The sequence below is a fragment of the Schistocerca americana genome, chromosome 4, assembly GCF_021461395.2.
Source record: "Schistocerca americana isolate TAMUIC-IGC-003095 chromosome 4, iqSchAmer2.1, whole genome shotgun sequence".
Classification (NCBI taxonomy): Eukaryota; Metazoa; Arthropoda; class Insecta; order Orthoptera; family Acrididae; genus Schistocerca; species Schistocerca americana.
The window spans coordinates 666,641,331-666,657,688 of record NC_060122.1 but is presented as its reverse complement, the minus strand read 5'-3'; the positions used below and the strand labels follow the sequence as shown (position 1 = coordinate 666,657,688).

At 41.3% G+C, this 16,358-nt stretch overlaps 1 protein-coding gene across 1 annotated transcript in view; it reads left to right on the top strand.

The window, feature by feature from the left end:
* The window catches only part of LOC124614011 (cytoplasmic aconitate hydratase-like), a 321,152-nt gene that overhangs the window by 259,689 nt on the left and 45,105 nt on the right, over positions 1-16,358 (top strand). The window contains exons 13-15 of the mRNA XM_047142827.1: positions 1,571-1,806; positions 6,417-6,553; positions 7,653-7,800. Coding sequence (XP_046998783.1) covers positions 1,571-1,806; positions 6,417-6,553; positions 7,653-7,800 — 521 coding nt within the window. The remainder of the gene's footprint in view (positions 1-1,570; positions 1,807-6,416; positions 6,554-7,652; positions 7,801-16,358) is intronic.

Sequence of the window (16,358 nt, the reverse complement as noted above, 5' to 3'; positions counted from 1 at the left end):
TAGAGCATAAGATATTTTTTAAAAAAATCAAGCAAGTGTTGCATATGCCAGCAGACATTCCAAATGTTGATAAACAACAATGTGTTCAGGGCTGTTATAAAATATACGCTATGGTATACTGAAGAGTCTATTATGGCTCAAGCAAGATGAAAAGTATTGGCAGTGGTGTGTACAGCTCTTAATAAAGATTAGGTGTAGTGATGAATACTTCACTACATAGTCAGGAATTCTGTATGTATGTAGTGGAATTTACATTATATGAGCATTGTAGCATGAATAGAAACAGAAAAGTTACATAGATTATTGTATTCTGCCATCATAGTTATTGCTTTTAGCAACACAATAATATGACCAGTCACATTAATATAATCGCAATCCAAAATCCTGAATAACCATATTTTGCAGTGTGAACCACTGTGAGACATGGAGGAAGAGTAAGTGAGATTCTGGGAAGTACCAAAAAGGATGTGGAGCCATGCCGACTCCTGTGCTGTGGCCATCTGTATTCATGGCATGAACAGACTGACTGAAGTGATCCCACAGATATTTGATTTGGTTTAAAATCAGAGTTTGGTGGCCAAGAGAATATGAGGAACTCATCCTGATGCTCTTCGAACCACACACATCCCCTGCGAGCTGTGTGACACATTGCATTGCCCTGCTGTTAGGTGCCATCGTGCCGATGAAAACTGCATGTAGGGGTGGACATGATCCCCAAGGATAGATGTATGTTTTTATTGATCCATTGTGGCTTCCAGAATAACAAGATCATCCTGGGAATGTTACAAAACATTCCCCAGACCATAACGTTGTTGCACAGTGTTTTCTTCCAAATGTTTCACACCACACATGCCAACAGCTGTCTGTTGGATGGAGCATAAAACACGATTCATCTCAAAAGGCCACTCATCGCCACTCTGTGGACATCAAAATGGGGTATTAGCATGCAAATTCCAGCCTTTGTCGCCCATGAACAGCAGTCAACATGGCTGTGTGAACGGCATGTGCTGTGGAGGCCCATATGCAGCAGTGTTTGCTGGACTGTCATTGAGGTGACACTGTTGGTAGCACTTTGGTTCATTGGGCAGTAAGTTGCTCAACAGGTGCACGTCTATTCGCCTGTATACATCTCTGCAACCATCATTCGCCCCTGTCACCTATGGCCTGTGGTGCACCGCAGTTACCTCAATCCAAGTTTCATATAGCACCATTTTGCCAAGCATGATGTACTTTGAGCATGATAGCACACAAGCAGTTTACTAATTTAGCCATTTTGGAAATGCTTCCAGCCTTGGCCCAAAATCTGTTTGGACATGAGATAAATTGCTCCGTTTCTGCTTTACAAGCATTGTTTCTCTTGCCACTTTCCCACCACCGACTCACTTTATATGTACTTCACTGCTAATGCTGCCGCCAGCTACCTGTGAGTGGCTATTGCACATTGATGTCGAATGTAGGTAGTGGTGAATGAGCCGTGTGTATTGCTGAACGTTCATATGTAAATATTACTTCAAAAATTTTCATCTAGCAGTTTGTTCCTCTGCCTGACACCCTAACTTTATTTTTTCAGGAACAAATGCTGATGGGGAACCAGTGTATTTAAATGACATATGGCCACTGAGAAAAGAGATACAAGCAGTTGAACAAAAATTTGTTATTCCTGCTATGTTCCGAGAAGTTTACGAAAAAATCGAAAAGGGGAGTCCAAATTGGGTGTCTCTTGTTGCACCAGAAGGAATTTTGTATCCATGGGATAGTAACTCAACGTACATTAAGCACCCTCCATTTTTTGAAAGCATGACTAAGGTAAGATGAAGTTCAATTTGTGAATTATTGACATATGTTGTGTTTTATCTTAGCAGGGTACCAACCATGTCTATGTGTAAAGATACAAATTAACAGCCATTATTTCTGAAAGTTTTGCTATGTTTCTGACCACCTAAAAAATTTTTACGCAAAAGAAAAACACTGTTTTGTTGTTTCACTGTGTATACATTCTCCATTAGTTTCTCAGAATAAATTCTCAATGTCTTGGTCAGCACTCCTAATGATTTCGGGATAATATATAATTTTATGTGGCACAAATATTAAAAATTTTCTTTGGATTCATTTGTTATCTGCTTGCTGTTTCATCTAGTTTGTAATATATATTTAATAAAAATATCAACAAAAGGATGATTGCACTTAAATCATAAATAAATATATTTACGTGCTAAGTGATGTCAATTTAGAGGTTGGTAGCTGATTACTTTTATTTGAGACTTCCTCAGTTGTCTATAAAGCCTTATAACCTTCTCTTAGATATGCTACTAAAGTTGCATCACTCATTTTTAGTGTGAAACACTGGATTTGCAGTGTATGTTTTATTATTCTAAAGGAAGGCATCAGCATTGTTTGAGAATTTTGGTTAAAGTGTAAGTTGTCTGGTTAAGACTGAAGCATAATGTTCACTTTTTAGTTTTAACACTTTTTATTTTTGTGTTTACTCATCACAACATTCTTTAAAAAATTCACAAATGCCATTACCATGTAACAGTTTTAACACACACATCAGTTAGTTCTGAAGAAGTTAACCGTGACTGTGGAATATAAGAATAATTCTTTGCTTAATGTCTAATTTGGTTTTACATCACGTAACTTAAATTTGTAAAATGGTCATATATAAGTGGCATTTGTTATGAATGAATGATTTCAAGAAGAAAAGTAAAAACAAGATAGAGTTTGCATATGTACATACACTGTTTTGAATTTAGGTTACCATAATAAAGCAGGCCACACCAACTCGAGCACCTAGTGCTTTTACCCTCCCTCCCCTAACCTCTTTCCTCCCATGTAGTGGCAGTAGCAGCACATGTGGGACACACACACACACACACACACACACAGAGCTTGCTCTCACGTTGTCGTTGTGCGCTGAAGTACCCATTTCGAATCAGATCAGGTGGGACCCAATTAATCTGCCCTGTGAGTGTTCAGTATGAGCAGAAGTGGTTACTATTTAGGTGTGCCATTTTTTAATGCTCTGTGGAAAGATTTGTATTTGTTTGTAAAGTCTGATGGGAAGGCACTGTGCTTAATGTGCCATTCTACCTTAAATATCAAAGCATCACTGTCACTATAAAAATAAAAACTTCTCAACATGCAAGGGGTTGTTGGATCAGGCAGAAGCAAACAGATTACTAAATTACCATCATAATTGTCACAATCTGAAGAGGTAAACCTTATTTCATTCTAAAATAAAAATGAAAATCTACCATTTTGTAATTGTACTCATATCTACTGAAACTTGCACTATTTCTCTTTAGATATTGTTGTTAAACTAAATTATGAGACTGTTTTGTGTGGTAAGATTTTAAAGTTGATTATTGCTATTGCTGTCCTGCAGACATCTGAGCTGGACTGCACATGGTCAGTTTGTAAAAGAGTGTTTTGTAGAGTGTTCAGAAATAATTTGCCCAGCTGTAGTGGCCCAATGTGAGGCGTTAAGGTTGTTTGAACATACAATTTCTTGAAGAACACAAGAAATTGATGCAGAATTGAAGAGCAGTTGCACAATAAATGTCGTAACTTTGTAGAGTACTTGATTGCCCTTGATGAGAGCGCTGACAATCACAGCATAGCTCAACTTGCAGTTTTCGTAAGGGGTGCTGAAGAAGATTTCACTGTTACCGAGGAACTGTTGGATGTTATTTACCATAGTTGGGGAAGATATAATTCCTGGCTGTAGAAGAACAGCTATGCAAAAATTTACCAGATGTTTAGGTGCACCATGGATAAAGTTGCAAAAATTGTGAATTTTTTTTTAGAAAGCAAAGCTTGAATTATCGGGAATTAAGTCAGTTTCAAGGAGGAAATTTGGACAATATTTCCTCTCCAAAATTCTTGAATTTAGATATTTATGAACACATCAGTGAGTGCACAAAAGTGTTTCAGTCATTGCTTATAAGATTTTGAAGATTGGTTTGAAGGTAAAAATAAAATAAATTAAAAAAACTTGACATGGCTGCCCCATATTCTTCACCTGAAGACTAAATGCATGAGGAAGCTTAATGCTCTCTGCCGCCTGGTGCACGCATCTTGGGGTGCAGATCATGGTGCTCTTCTCCATCTTTACTGTGCTCTGGTCTTGTCCAGACTAGATTGTGGTGGTCAGGTTTATGGCTCATAAGGTTTATGGCTCATTGGCTCGATCCACTCTGAAAATACATTGTGAGGTGCATCTGGCTATTGATGCCTTTCGCGCTAGTCCTGGTGGCAGTCTCCTTGCAGAAGCGAGGATTCCCTCGCTACAAATACAATGGAGTCAACTCCTAGTTTCTTAAATAATCACCATTCACCAACTCCCTGACCATCCCATGTACCCTGCCCTCTTTGCAAACGAGGGATGTCGCCCTCCTGATAATCACCCATGAGTAGGATTGCCCATTGGAATGCATCTCACTTCCCTCTTTCGGGATCTCCATCTCCACTCACTGGAATGCGCCTCATGTATTTCCTCACACACCCCTCTTGGATGGTGCCTAGACCACAGATTAGGACTTACCTATTGGATGGTCCTAAGGTCTCTGTAACCCCTATGGTCCTCTGGTGTCTTGTACATTCCATTCTTGCAGAGTTCCAAGGTGCTACCACTTCTACACTGATGCTTTTAAGGTGATAGATAAGGTGGGATACGCTTTCACGTTTCCTGCTGGACTGGAACACCATTTACTGCCGGGATCGTGTAGCGTGTTCACAGCAGAGCTGCTGGCAATTGACAGAGCCCTCCATTTTGTTACTCAGGCTTCCCTCCACAGTGTTTAAATATGTACTGACTCAATGAACAGCCTGCAGGCTCGACAGATGCTACTCTCATCACCCTTTGGTCTCTGCTATCCATGATCTCGCAGCCTTTGGCTGTGCTGCCTGCTCAGTTGCCTTTCTCTGGGTGCCAAGTCATGTGGGCATCCCAGGGAATGAACTGGCTGACCATTTGGCTATAGAAGCAGATACTTACACACCCATTCCCTTTCATGATTCCAGCTGCAGATATGTGGATCCAGGTCAAATCTCTCCTCTCTTTGTCCAAAAATGGAACGAGATCTGGTGCGCTACTGTTGTCAGTAATAAACCTCCCAAAATCAAGGAGACAATGGCAGTTTGTGGCTCTTCCTTCTTCTCCTCTTGGAAGGAGTCCACTGTCTTATGCTGTCTGTGCATTAATCATACCAGGCTCACCCATTTTTCCTCTTGCATAAAAAACCACCTCTACAGTGTGGCTGTGGAGCCAGACTGACAGTATCCTATACATTTGTGGCCATATCCCCTTCTTTTGTCCCTACTAAGTATAGTCTTCAAGTTTCCTTTATTTTAATATTGGCAGATGATTCGCTGATGGTTGAACTGGTCCACAGTTTCCTCTGTGAAAGTACCATTTTATTTTCAGATACAAGGTTTTGCTTTACTCCTGGAGCAGGGACAGGATGGTTGTGGTTGGGGCCTCTCTTTATGTTTTCTCAGTCTAGGACCCATAACCACTCCCCTGTGGAAAGACTGCTCTTTTACACCTCTGTTTTTCCAGTTTTTAGATTTGGTTTACCCATTTATGGCTTCTGCTGTGTTTGTTTTAACTTCCTTATTTTATAGTTTAACTCATCTGACTGGATCTGTCCACTTTTAGTGGAACCCCTCTCTTCCATGAGTAACATTGGAATCGCAGGACTGATGACCTCACTGTTTAGTCCCATAACCCCACTCAGTTACGTGTTCTTCACCATTTGATGGCCTGCACTTCATCCATATTCAGTTACCTTTCCCTCTTCTAACCATTATTTCACATCATAAAATTCTTTGTTTGCCTTTCACTCCAAATCCAAACATCATTGTACTTGTTGTCTACAGTCTATACTGCACTTTTTCGCCTCAATTAAGACTGACATGTGACGTGATGCATGATGCTGTTACTTTGTTCTTGTTATGAAGCATGAGTCCATTTTTAATTTTTGAGAGAGATTGATTAGACTGAAAGTTGAACTATTTGTCGGTTGTCTTCAGTTCTTTGTCTATGTCACAGTTCCGCACTTAAGAATGAGTTACACATATAATTAGGATGCTTCTATATTTATGCTTATGTGCTTGTTATTTTAAGAAGCGAGAGACATACATGCTACATGTGTATTAAATGAGGAAAGAACTGTTCATTAGTCTTCTGTTTCTTCTGATATGTTACACTTTTCACAGTACATTAATGTATAAATAAATATAGATGTGATATTTATGATTGTGATGTGTATTACAGTACTGCTTCTTTCCCTATAAATATAATGATGATGATGATGATGATGATGATGATGATTTGTTTTAGTAATGTACACAATTTCAAATTTAATTTCAAAATAATTGTGCTGGTACTGAAGTCTTATACGTTTGCCTTCCAGGAACTCCCAGAAATTAAGTCAATTGTAAAAGCAAGAGTGTTGCTCAATTTAGGAGATTCTGTGACTACAGATCACATTTCACCAGCTGGTAGCATAGCTAGAAACAGTCCAGCAGCAAGATACTTAGCTTCACGAGGGTAACTGTTATTTTGTCACGAATTTTGTACAATGTAATGTGTAACAAATACTCTTTGATCTAGAAATCATTTGTGTGTGAATGTAATGTAGAAAACATATTCCCCCACTTTTTTAGTGGTTGTGTTGCACAGCATATTATTTAAATACACACAAAGCCACAAATTTTCAAATGCACAGAATAGCAGATTACCAGCTCCTCGACTATATGCAACAGCCCACTTTTGTCCCATAATTTTTATAGCAAAATGACAAACTCCTGTAAATCTGGTTGTATAGTGTTCAAAGAGAACTGAATAAGCAGTTTATAAAGACTGGTAACAGTAGACCCTGAAAGTTAATTGTGTTCTTGATGGTACATAGTTATTTTTCAAGTGTAGATTACAGTTCTGTCTTTCCACACAATATTTCAGCGACTGGCCTAGTTGTCTTCAGGAGTTAAGATTGATAGTCCCATGTACACTCACTAACTGGAATCCATAGTCTGACACAAGTCAGGGAGTCTGAACAAGTAAGACCTCCCCTCAAAACACCTGAAGACCCCGGCCACAATAATGGGAAGCTTTAATTAACTGTAAACCTGTAATAAGTCATCTCACTAAGATCTCAGAGATAACATTTGTGTTTGTTCTTCATTTTTCTTTAAGTTTGGTGTATATTCCCTCTAAGAATTTATACATGCCATATCATTTTTTGTTCCTCCACCTCCCTGTTACACTGCTTTTTTTCTTTATTTTATTATTCTATTTCTCTGTCTGGCTGTAGCACATGTCTAGCATTGAATGCTGACATTGGCTCTTTCCAATGTGCTCTCCACTCATTCAACACTGCCACAGGTGTCAACAAATTTTTTTTCTTGAATAAAAACAACATTTGTCTCATGTTTACTCATATATCTGTGAATAATGCTTTGTTGGCACTCAGCAGTGATGTAAGTATTCTGTAATGTAGTGATACTGCTTTGTGTATCATATAAATGGGAAGTTTTTACCAATATAGTTTCACATGTCAAACTGACTCCCAAGACTGTATGTTTTGGTATTTTATTTATAAGAAGTATTCACCAGATTTTAATTGGCTAACTGTTAAACAAAATTTCAGGCTAACTCCGCGTGAATTCAACTCATATGGTTCAAGAAGAGGTAATGATGCAGTCATGGTCCGTGGTACTTTTGCAAACATTAGGTTGGTGAATAAATTCATGTCAAAATCTGGACCAAAAACTGTTCATGTACCATCAGGAGAAGAAGTGAGTGTCTGCAAATTGATTTTGTTTTGTTGCTTGGTTATGTATTTGTTCTTTTTGTGAAGGGTGCTTAGATGTCACTGTTACTGAAATATTCTCATAAATTATTAGGTGGAACCACTGGACAGTACTTACCTTCAGGAGGCAAAATATATATGACTACTGATAGAGGCATTTAAAACTAAAACGGACGACACTGTTCTAGGTGTTTGAACTGTTACCTCCTTCCTCGGGGACGAGAAAGTGATAGACTGGGAACGTTAAAAAGGAACAACGTGCCATTCAGACAGCAGGATGTAAGGGGCCCATCTGTATTTAGGACAAGGGTAGACAAAGATGAAAAGGGATGTGTCAGAGGGAGAGGAGGAGGAGGTCAGAGATAAAACATTTATAAGCATTGTGCTAGCTGCAGCCCAAAGATGATGACAGAATGAGAAGTAAAGATTAAGTGTAAGAGAAATGAATAGTGCCATTAAGAACTAGGATGAGGAAAAAGAGGAACAGGAAGAGAATGGAGACAAAAAGTTAAAGCAATAAGAAAATAATTAAATGAGGCAATAGAAACAATAAATTTTGAATTAGGAGACAAGAAAAGGAGGGTTGTGCCAACAGAGGTTATGTCCTGGATGGTATCAGGCAGTGAAGATGTGTTGGAGAGACTAAGTTCACATCTCTGGAGTTAAGGGAAACTTGCGTGGCTTCGCAAGCACTCACAATCCTCGAGTTATGCTGTAGAGCATATTCAACAACCAGGTACTGGGTGTCCCCAAGACAGTGTGTTCTGTGGGGTGCGTGGAGCCAGTTTTACAGTGGTAATGGTTGCAGGGATGGGAACATTAGGGGTAAGGATAATGGTTTGGGAATGTTATAAGGTTTCATAGGATGTTATGGAAGTGAGGGGACAATGAAAGAAGACTGGCTGGTTGGGATATAACACATGGGAATGTTAGACTTAAATTTAAATAATATGAATTATCTTGTAATCAGCTGGGGACCTAATTTCATTATCTGCATGTATGTACATACCCGGCAAGCCTCTACTAAATATTCGTTTCCCACTCGTGAACAAAGTGAGGGAAAAAGATTTCTTATATACCTCCAACAAGCCCTATTTCTCTTACCTTACCCTTGCAGTCCTACATGAAATGTTCATTAACGGTGATAGAATTATTGTGCAGTCAGTTGCAGATAATAGTTCTCTAAATTTTTTCTGTAGTGTTTTATAAAGAGAGAGTCTCTTTCCTTCTAGGTATTCTCATTTGAATTTATGAAGCACCTCTATAACACTCGCATGTTGATCAAACCTAATGGGGACAAATATAGCAAAATGCCTCCGAATTGCATCAATGTCTGCCTGTAATTCAACCTGTTGTGAATCGCAAACAGTCGAGCAAACATTTTCGCAGCAACCTGCACTAACATAGGTTTTCCTACATTTATAGCTAGCTGCCATTAGTCACAGCAAATAGAAATTCTGTCTAAATCGTCTCTTATCCATGTACATTCACTCAATGATAATATTTTGCCATATACTACAGCATCATCAGCATAAAGTTGCAGATTGCTGCTCATCCGTATCCATCAGATCATTTATGTATGTAGCGAACAAGAGCCATTGTATCACACTTCTGTGAAGCAGTCCTGATGATACCTTTGTCTGTGACGAACTCTTGCCATTGAAGACCGCGTACTGGGTTCTTTTACTTCAGAAGTCTTAGAGCCACTCACATATCTGGGTACCTATTCCATGTGTTCAACCCTTCATCAACAGTCTGCAGTGAGGCATCGTGCAAGATACTTTCTGGAAATCTAGGAATATGGAATCTGCTTGTTGTCCTTCATCCGAGGTTCTCAGTACATCGTGTGAGGAAAAGGTAAAGTGAGTTTCACAGGAGTAATGCTTCCGAAATCCATGCTTATTAACGGAGAAAAACTTTTCTGTCTCGAAGAACTTTATTATAATGGGAATTCAAGGATGGAATATCAAAAATATTATGAAAATGATAGATTTCTACTCACTGTAAAGGTGACACACACAGTTGCAGAAGGATGCAATGAGAAGATTGTTACACATTCTGCTTTTGACTGCAGACTATTTTAGAAAAGGAACACATACATTCACACAAGTAAGCATACGTCACGCACACATGACCAGCCAAGTGGTGACATGATCTCATCATGTTACGTGGAACGAACTTGAGTGTCTTAGTAACAGTGATTAATTCAACATCTGAGATTATGCGAGAGCGTGGCAGTGATGATGTGCAGTGATGTTGTTTGATGATCCTGCATTGAAAATAAGATCCTCATATCTGGTATACATCTTTGAAAGTAATTATAAGACTCTTTTTACTGTTGCAGCTGTCATCATGACCTTGTTGTAATGGGGTTGCAGCTTCAGAGTGTGCACAATTTGAAATATGCAGTACTGATGTATTTACAGAGTATATTCCACTGTACAGTGTCGTACTCCTTGGCACCTATGAAACATCATCAGTTCATTGACTGATGTGACACAGTTCAAGGCTTAATCACATCAAAAAATAGTTCCTAAAATGTTCAAACCTGATACGTGCACAGGCATTGTTTCACCAATGACCCATTGATTTGTGTCCACTGAAAAGCTTTCTTGGTTCATCCATTCATAAAACCAGAGTACACAGTTCTCAAGTTAAGTCATTTCTGCAGTTCTTCTGATATTGATATAAATGTTTCATCCATGTTTATATGCACGAAAACACACACACACACACACACACACACACACACCAACCACACCATATGTCAACAACCAGTGTTTGTATTTGTCATCACCCTACTTCTTAATTATTCAGTCTCAATAGTGAAAAACATATTCTCTTGTAGCAAAGGTATATATACAAATACTCTGAAACTTTTGCATTCTGATAGATAAATTATTTGAATGTACTGATATTTACTACTAAGTATAATGAATGAAACAAAATAATAAAGATATATGGGATCCCTCCTGCACTCAGCTGATATGTCTACAGAGTGGCAAGTTAAGTGTTTATCTTTTTCCATGTTTGCCTAAATTTTATTAAATTTCATGTGTTTCTCTGTTTACAAGGTTTAATCTCATATTTTTGTAAGTGTAAATTCATTCAGTCTGTAGTACAATTGTTGCTCACTGAACAGCCAGCTACATAACTCGTAAACACATCAACATCCGTTGGTGACACATCAGGAACGTAGCAGGTTGCATATCTAGGATAGTCCGCTTTTGTAGTTCACTTCTTCAGTTAGCTTTTCCAGGATGGCTAGGAAATGTGCTTGCTGTGTGTAGACGCTGGAGGAGCTGCGTGCAGTGCAGTTTGCAAACAGCTGAACGTACTCTTGGCTACGATCAGTCACCATCAGACTGCTACCTCAGGGTGTAGCAGTGTCAGAGAATCCGGCACATCACATGGGACACCTGAGGCGTCATTTGTTTTGCACATATGATCTGTTTCTGAGGCCCCTCCTAGTGCACCCAGTGCGGTGGATTTGCCCTAAACAGCAGGGTGTGTGGCAGGTGGTAACACATTCCTGTCACTTGAGGCAGAGGGCCAATCTAGAGACTGGTCACCTGGTCTCACCCATTCACCCTATGAGTGGACAGGTGGCCACTCTGTCAGCAGGGTCCGAGCATGCACATGGGGTGAGGGGTTTGCTAGTTGTTGGGAGCTCCAATGTTAGGCGCATTATGGAGCCACTTAGGCAGATAGCGTTCAGAGCTGGATAGAAAGCCAATGTGTGATCAGAATGTTTGCTGGGAGGCCTCATCCGAGATGTGGAGGTGGCCTTGACTGTGGCTATAATGCATGCAGGGTGCAGTCGTCGGCAAGTTGTGGCTCACGTTAGCAGCGATGACACCTGTCACATGGGTTCTAAGGCAATCCTCATTTCATACAGGCAACTAGCGGAGGCGGTGTAGACTGCTGCCTCGTGTGTGTGGTACAAGCAGAGCTCGCAATGTGTAGCATCATTCCCAGAGTTGATTGGGGTCAATTGATTTGAAGCCGAGTGGAGGGTCTCAACCAAAAGCTTCATTGAGTCTGTGACGGTCTTGCTCCAGATTTCTAGATCTGTGTATTGTGTAGGGATTTGCAGGACTCCCCTTGATTGGTCAGGGGTGCACTACACAAAGGAAGCAGTTACTCGGGTAACAGAGTACTTGTGAAGTGCGCATGAAGGTTTTTTTCAGCTAGGCAGTAGTTAGAGGTGCTCTGATTAGTACTCGCCAGTCGATATGCAGCAAGGGAAGTCAAACAGTGGTGATCAGAATAAAGACACTTCAACTGTCACAGTTTTATCAGTAAACTGTCAAAGTATTTGAATTTACTGCCCTGCAGGAAAGTTTTTGCGCTCCAATTAGGACTGGCACCTAGAGCTGACTTAAACCTGAAGTGGAAAGCTCTCAGATATTTAGCAAGTCACGGAACATATATTGGAAAGACAGATTAGAGGCCAAAGGAGAGGGAGTGTTCATTGCAGTTGACAAAGATATTCTCTCTACTTAGGTTGAAGTTGAGAGTGACAGTGAAGTCATCTGGCCGCGTGTAACAGGTGTAGGTGAAACCAAGTTAATGGTTGGACGGTTTTACCAGCCACCCAGTTCTAGAGTCATTCAAAGAAAGTCCACTGTCAATAGCTCGTAAATACCTAAATTATGCAATACTAGTTGGAGGCAACTTTAAACTGCCGAGTAATAGACTGGGATGTCTAAAGATTTATTGTGGGGAGTACAGACAGACAGTCATGCAAAATACTTTTGAACACATTTTCTGAAATTTATCTTGAGCAGCTAGCTCAGTTGCCCACACATAGTGGAAATTTCTTAGACCTTGTAGCTACAAATAGGCTGGACCTTATAGACAGTGTCATTACAGAAACGGAGATTAGTGATCATGATGTCATTATAGCAACTATGATTACGAAAGTTAATAAGTCAGTCAGGAAGGATAGGAGAGAGTTTCTGCTAGATAGAGCAGATAAGCAGTTTTTAACATCTCACTTAGATAGTGAATTGGCATCACTTAGCTCCAGTAAGATGGATGTAAAGGAATTGTGATGAAATTTTAAGCAGATTGTAAATTGTGGGCTGGAGAATTAAGTGCCTAGTAAGTGGATAAAGGATGGAAAAACCCTGTCATGATTTAATAACGAAATTTGGTGGATACTGAGGAAGCAGAGGCTGTTGCACTCCCATTTCAAAGCACACAAATGATGACAAGCGAAGCTTAGTAGAGATTTGTTAGTCTGTGAAAAGATCTATGCGTGAAGCATACAACTATCATCACCATCACGCCTTAGCAAAAGATCTGGCAGAGAACCCGAGAAAATTTTGGTCGTATGTAAAATTGCTAAGCGGCTCCAAGTCTTTCATTCAGTCCCTTGTTGACCAGTGTGGTGTGACTGTTGAAGATAGCAGAATGAAAGCCAAAGTTTTAATTTCACAATCAATAAATCCTTCACATGGGAGAATCATATAAACATACCATTGTTTGACCATCAGACAGTCTCCCGTATGGATGACATAGTAATACGCATAACTGGCATAGAGAAACAACTGAAGAATTTGCATGCAAATAAATCGCCAGGTCCAGATGAAGTTCGGTCTTACAAAGAGTACTCTATGGCATTGGCCCTACGCCTAACTTGAATTTATCGTGAATCTTTCTCCCAGTGCAGTGTCCCAAACAACTGGAAAAAAACACACCAGTACATAATAAAGGTAAAAGAATGGACCCACAAAATTACATACCATTACCCTTAACGTCTGTTTGCTGCAGAATCCTTGAACATATTCTCATTTCGAATATAATAGACTTTCTTCAGACTAAAAAGCTTATGTGCACGAATTAGCATGGTTTTAGAAAGCATTGCTCATGCGAAACTCAGCTTGTCCTTTTCTCACATGATATACTGAGAACTATGGATGAAGGGCAACAGGCTAGATTCCATATTTCTAGATTTCTGGAAAGCATTTGACATGGTGCCTCATTGCAGGCTGTTTACGAAGGTATGAGCGTATGGAATAAGTTCACAGATATGTGAGTGGTTCGAAGATTTCTTAAATAATAGAACCCAGTATGTTGTTCTCGACAATGAGTGTTCATCAGAGACCAGGCTATCATCAGGAGTACCCAAGGGAAGTGTGATAGGACCGCTGTTATCTATATACATAAATGATTTGCCGGAAAGGGTGGGCAGCAAACTACAGTTGTTTGCTGATGATGCAGTGATGTACGATAAGGTGTCGAAGTTGATTGACTGTTGGAAGGTACAGGATGACTTAGACAAAATTTCCAGTTGGTGTGAGGAATGGCAGCTAGCCCTAAATGTGGAAAAATGTAAGTTAATGCAGATGAGTAAGAACATCAAACCTTTAATGTTCAGATGCAGTATTAGTATTGGCCTGCTTGACACAGTCAAGTCTTTCAGATATCTGGGCACAACAGTGCAAAGCAATATGAGGTGGAATGAGCACTTGAGAACTGTAGTACGGTTGGCCTAATGGTAGACTTCAGTTTATTGTGAGAATTTTAGGACAGTGTGATTTATCTATAAAGGAGACCGCTCATAGGACACTGGTGCAACCTATTCTTGAGTACTGTCAGAGTGTTTGGGATCAATACCAGGTTGGATTCAAGGAAGACATTGAAGTAATTCAGCTGCTAGATTTGTTACCGGTGGGTTCGATCATCACATAAGTGTTACAGAGATGCTTCAGGAACTTAATGGGAATCGCTGGAGGGAAGGCAATGCTCTTTTCGAGAAACACTATTGAGCAAATTTAGAGAACCGGCATTTGAAGCTGACTGCTGAACTATCCTACTGCCGCCAACAAACATTTCACATAAGGACCACAAAGATAAGATACGAGAAATTTTGGCTCATACAGATGCATACAGACAGTCGTTTTTCCTTTGCTCTATATGCGAGTGGAACAGGAAAGGAAATGAGACGTAAATGTTGTGTTGGCAGAAGAGCCAACACCGTGTTACTAGAAGAGGCCAAAATCCACGCGTTTTAGCTCACGCAGGCTGGCGTGAGGAGGGAAGGACTATACTGATGTGAGGCCTGCAACGTGACAAGGAATTAGAATTCAGAAAGCGGACGTAATTACTTTGATACTTAAATGTAATCCATTAATGATGAACGTCGCTCTTGACGGTACAAGATTCACAATATTACCTGTTCAGGATACATAGTAACTGAATATGGCGCATTGCTAGGTCGTAGCAAATGACGTAGCTGAAGGTTATGCTCAACTGTCGTCTCTGCAAATGAGAGCATATGTAGCCAGTGAACCATCGCTAGCAAAGTCGGCTGTACAACTGGGGCGAGTGCTAGGGAGTCTCTCTAGACTAGACCTGCTGTGTGGCGGCGCTCGGTCTGCGATCACTGATAGTGGCGACACGCGGGTCCGACGTATACTGACGGACCGCGGCCGATTTAAAGGCTACCACCTAGCAAGTGTGGTGTCTGGCGGTGGCACCACATTCCTCCCCCGCAAATCGGCGTACGGTTGTGGTATAAGGCCTCCGCCCGCCGTGGGGAGGACCCCATGTTGACGTATGCGACGAGGTGGGGAGCCTAACACGAGGCGAGGCTGTGCCACCCGCACCCTGCCATTCGAACCGCGGGGAGCTAGGGAACGCCTGAAAAACTACTCCAGGGTGCACGCCAACATGCAGTGTATGCGCCTTTAGAGAGATAGGAGGGGCCGAAGGGTCGACCTCCATCGGGCCGAGGCACCCGACGGGTGAAGACGACATATGGTCTGGAGTGGGCAAGAGTCCCATGTCGGAGGACAACTGGTCACAGGAAGCGATCAGCGGCGCGTGACCCAGGGAGGCGCCCGATGGTGGCAGCAACGCCTCCACTGTGGGCATCGCCGGCGGCGCATCGCCATGGGGCAAAATGGAAGGCAGCGTCGGTAACACCTGGGGCTGAGGCGAGCCAGTAGATGGGTTCCCGGGGCACTGACTGGACAGCACCCTCACTGAAAGCAGACGGGGAGCGGCAGATCCTGTGCGACGACAGAGGCGCAGCTGATTGAGATGCCGGCGCCCAAAACCAGATACATAGGCCGTCCGTGGCAGCCTTGAACCTCGATAGTGGCGGTAGTAGACAATGTCGCCTGGGGCAAAGGCAGGTATCTGCCGCTGCACAGGAACCGAATGCGGCGGATGTAGCTAAGACATGAAGGTTCGATGATGGCGACAGTGGAGCAACTCAGCTGGCAAGCTACCATCTTGGGGTTGAGAGCAATATGAGGATAAAAAGAGCAATAACGCGTCCTCCCGGAATGCGACTCTTTCAACTTCAACATCTGTGACTTGAAAGTCCTGACCAATCGTTCAGCGGCACCGTTTGACTGTGGCGAAAGTGGCGCAGACGTCAGATGTTGAATACCATTGGCCTTGCAGAATGACTGAAATTCTGCGGACATGAATTGTGGGCCATTGTCGGAAACAATTGTCTGTGGAAGACCTTCAATGCAAAAGACAGCAGATAACACTTGGATGGTGGCAGATGATGTCGTGGAAGAC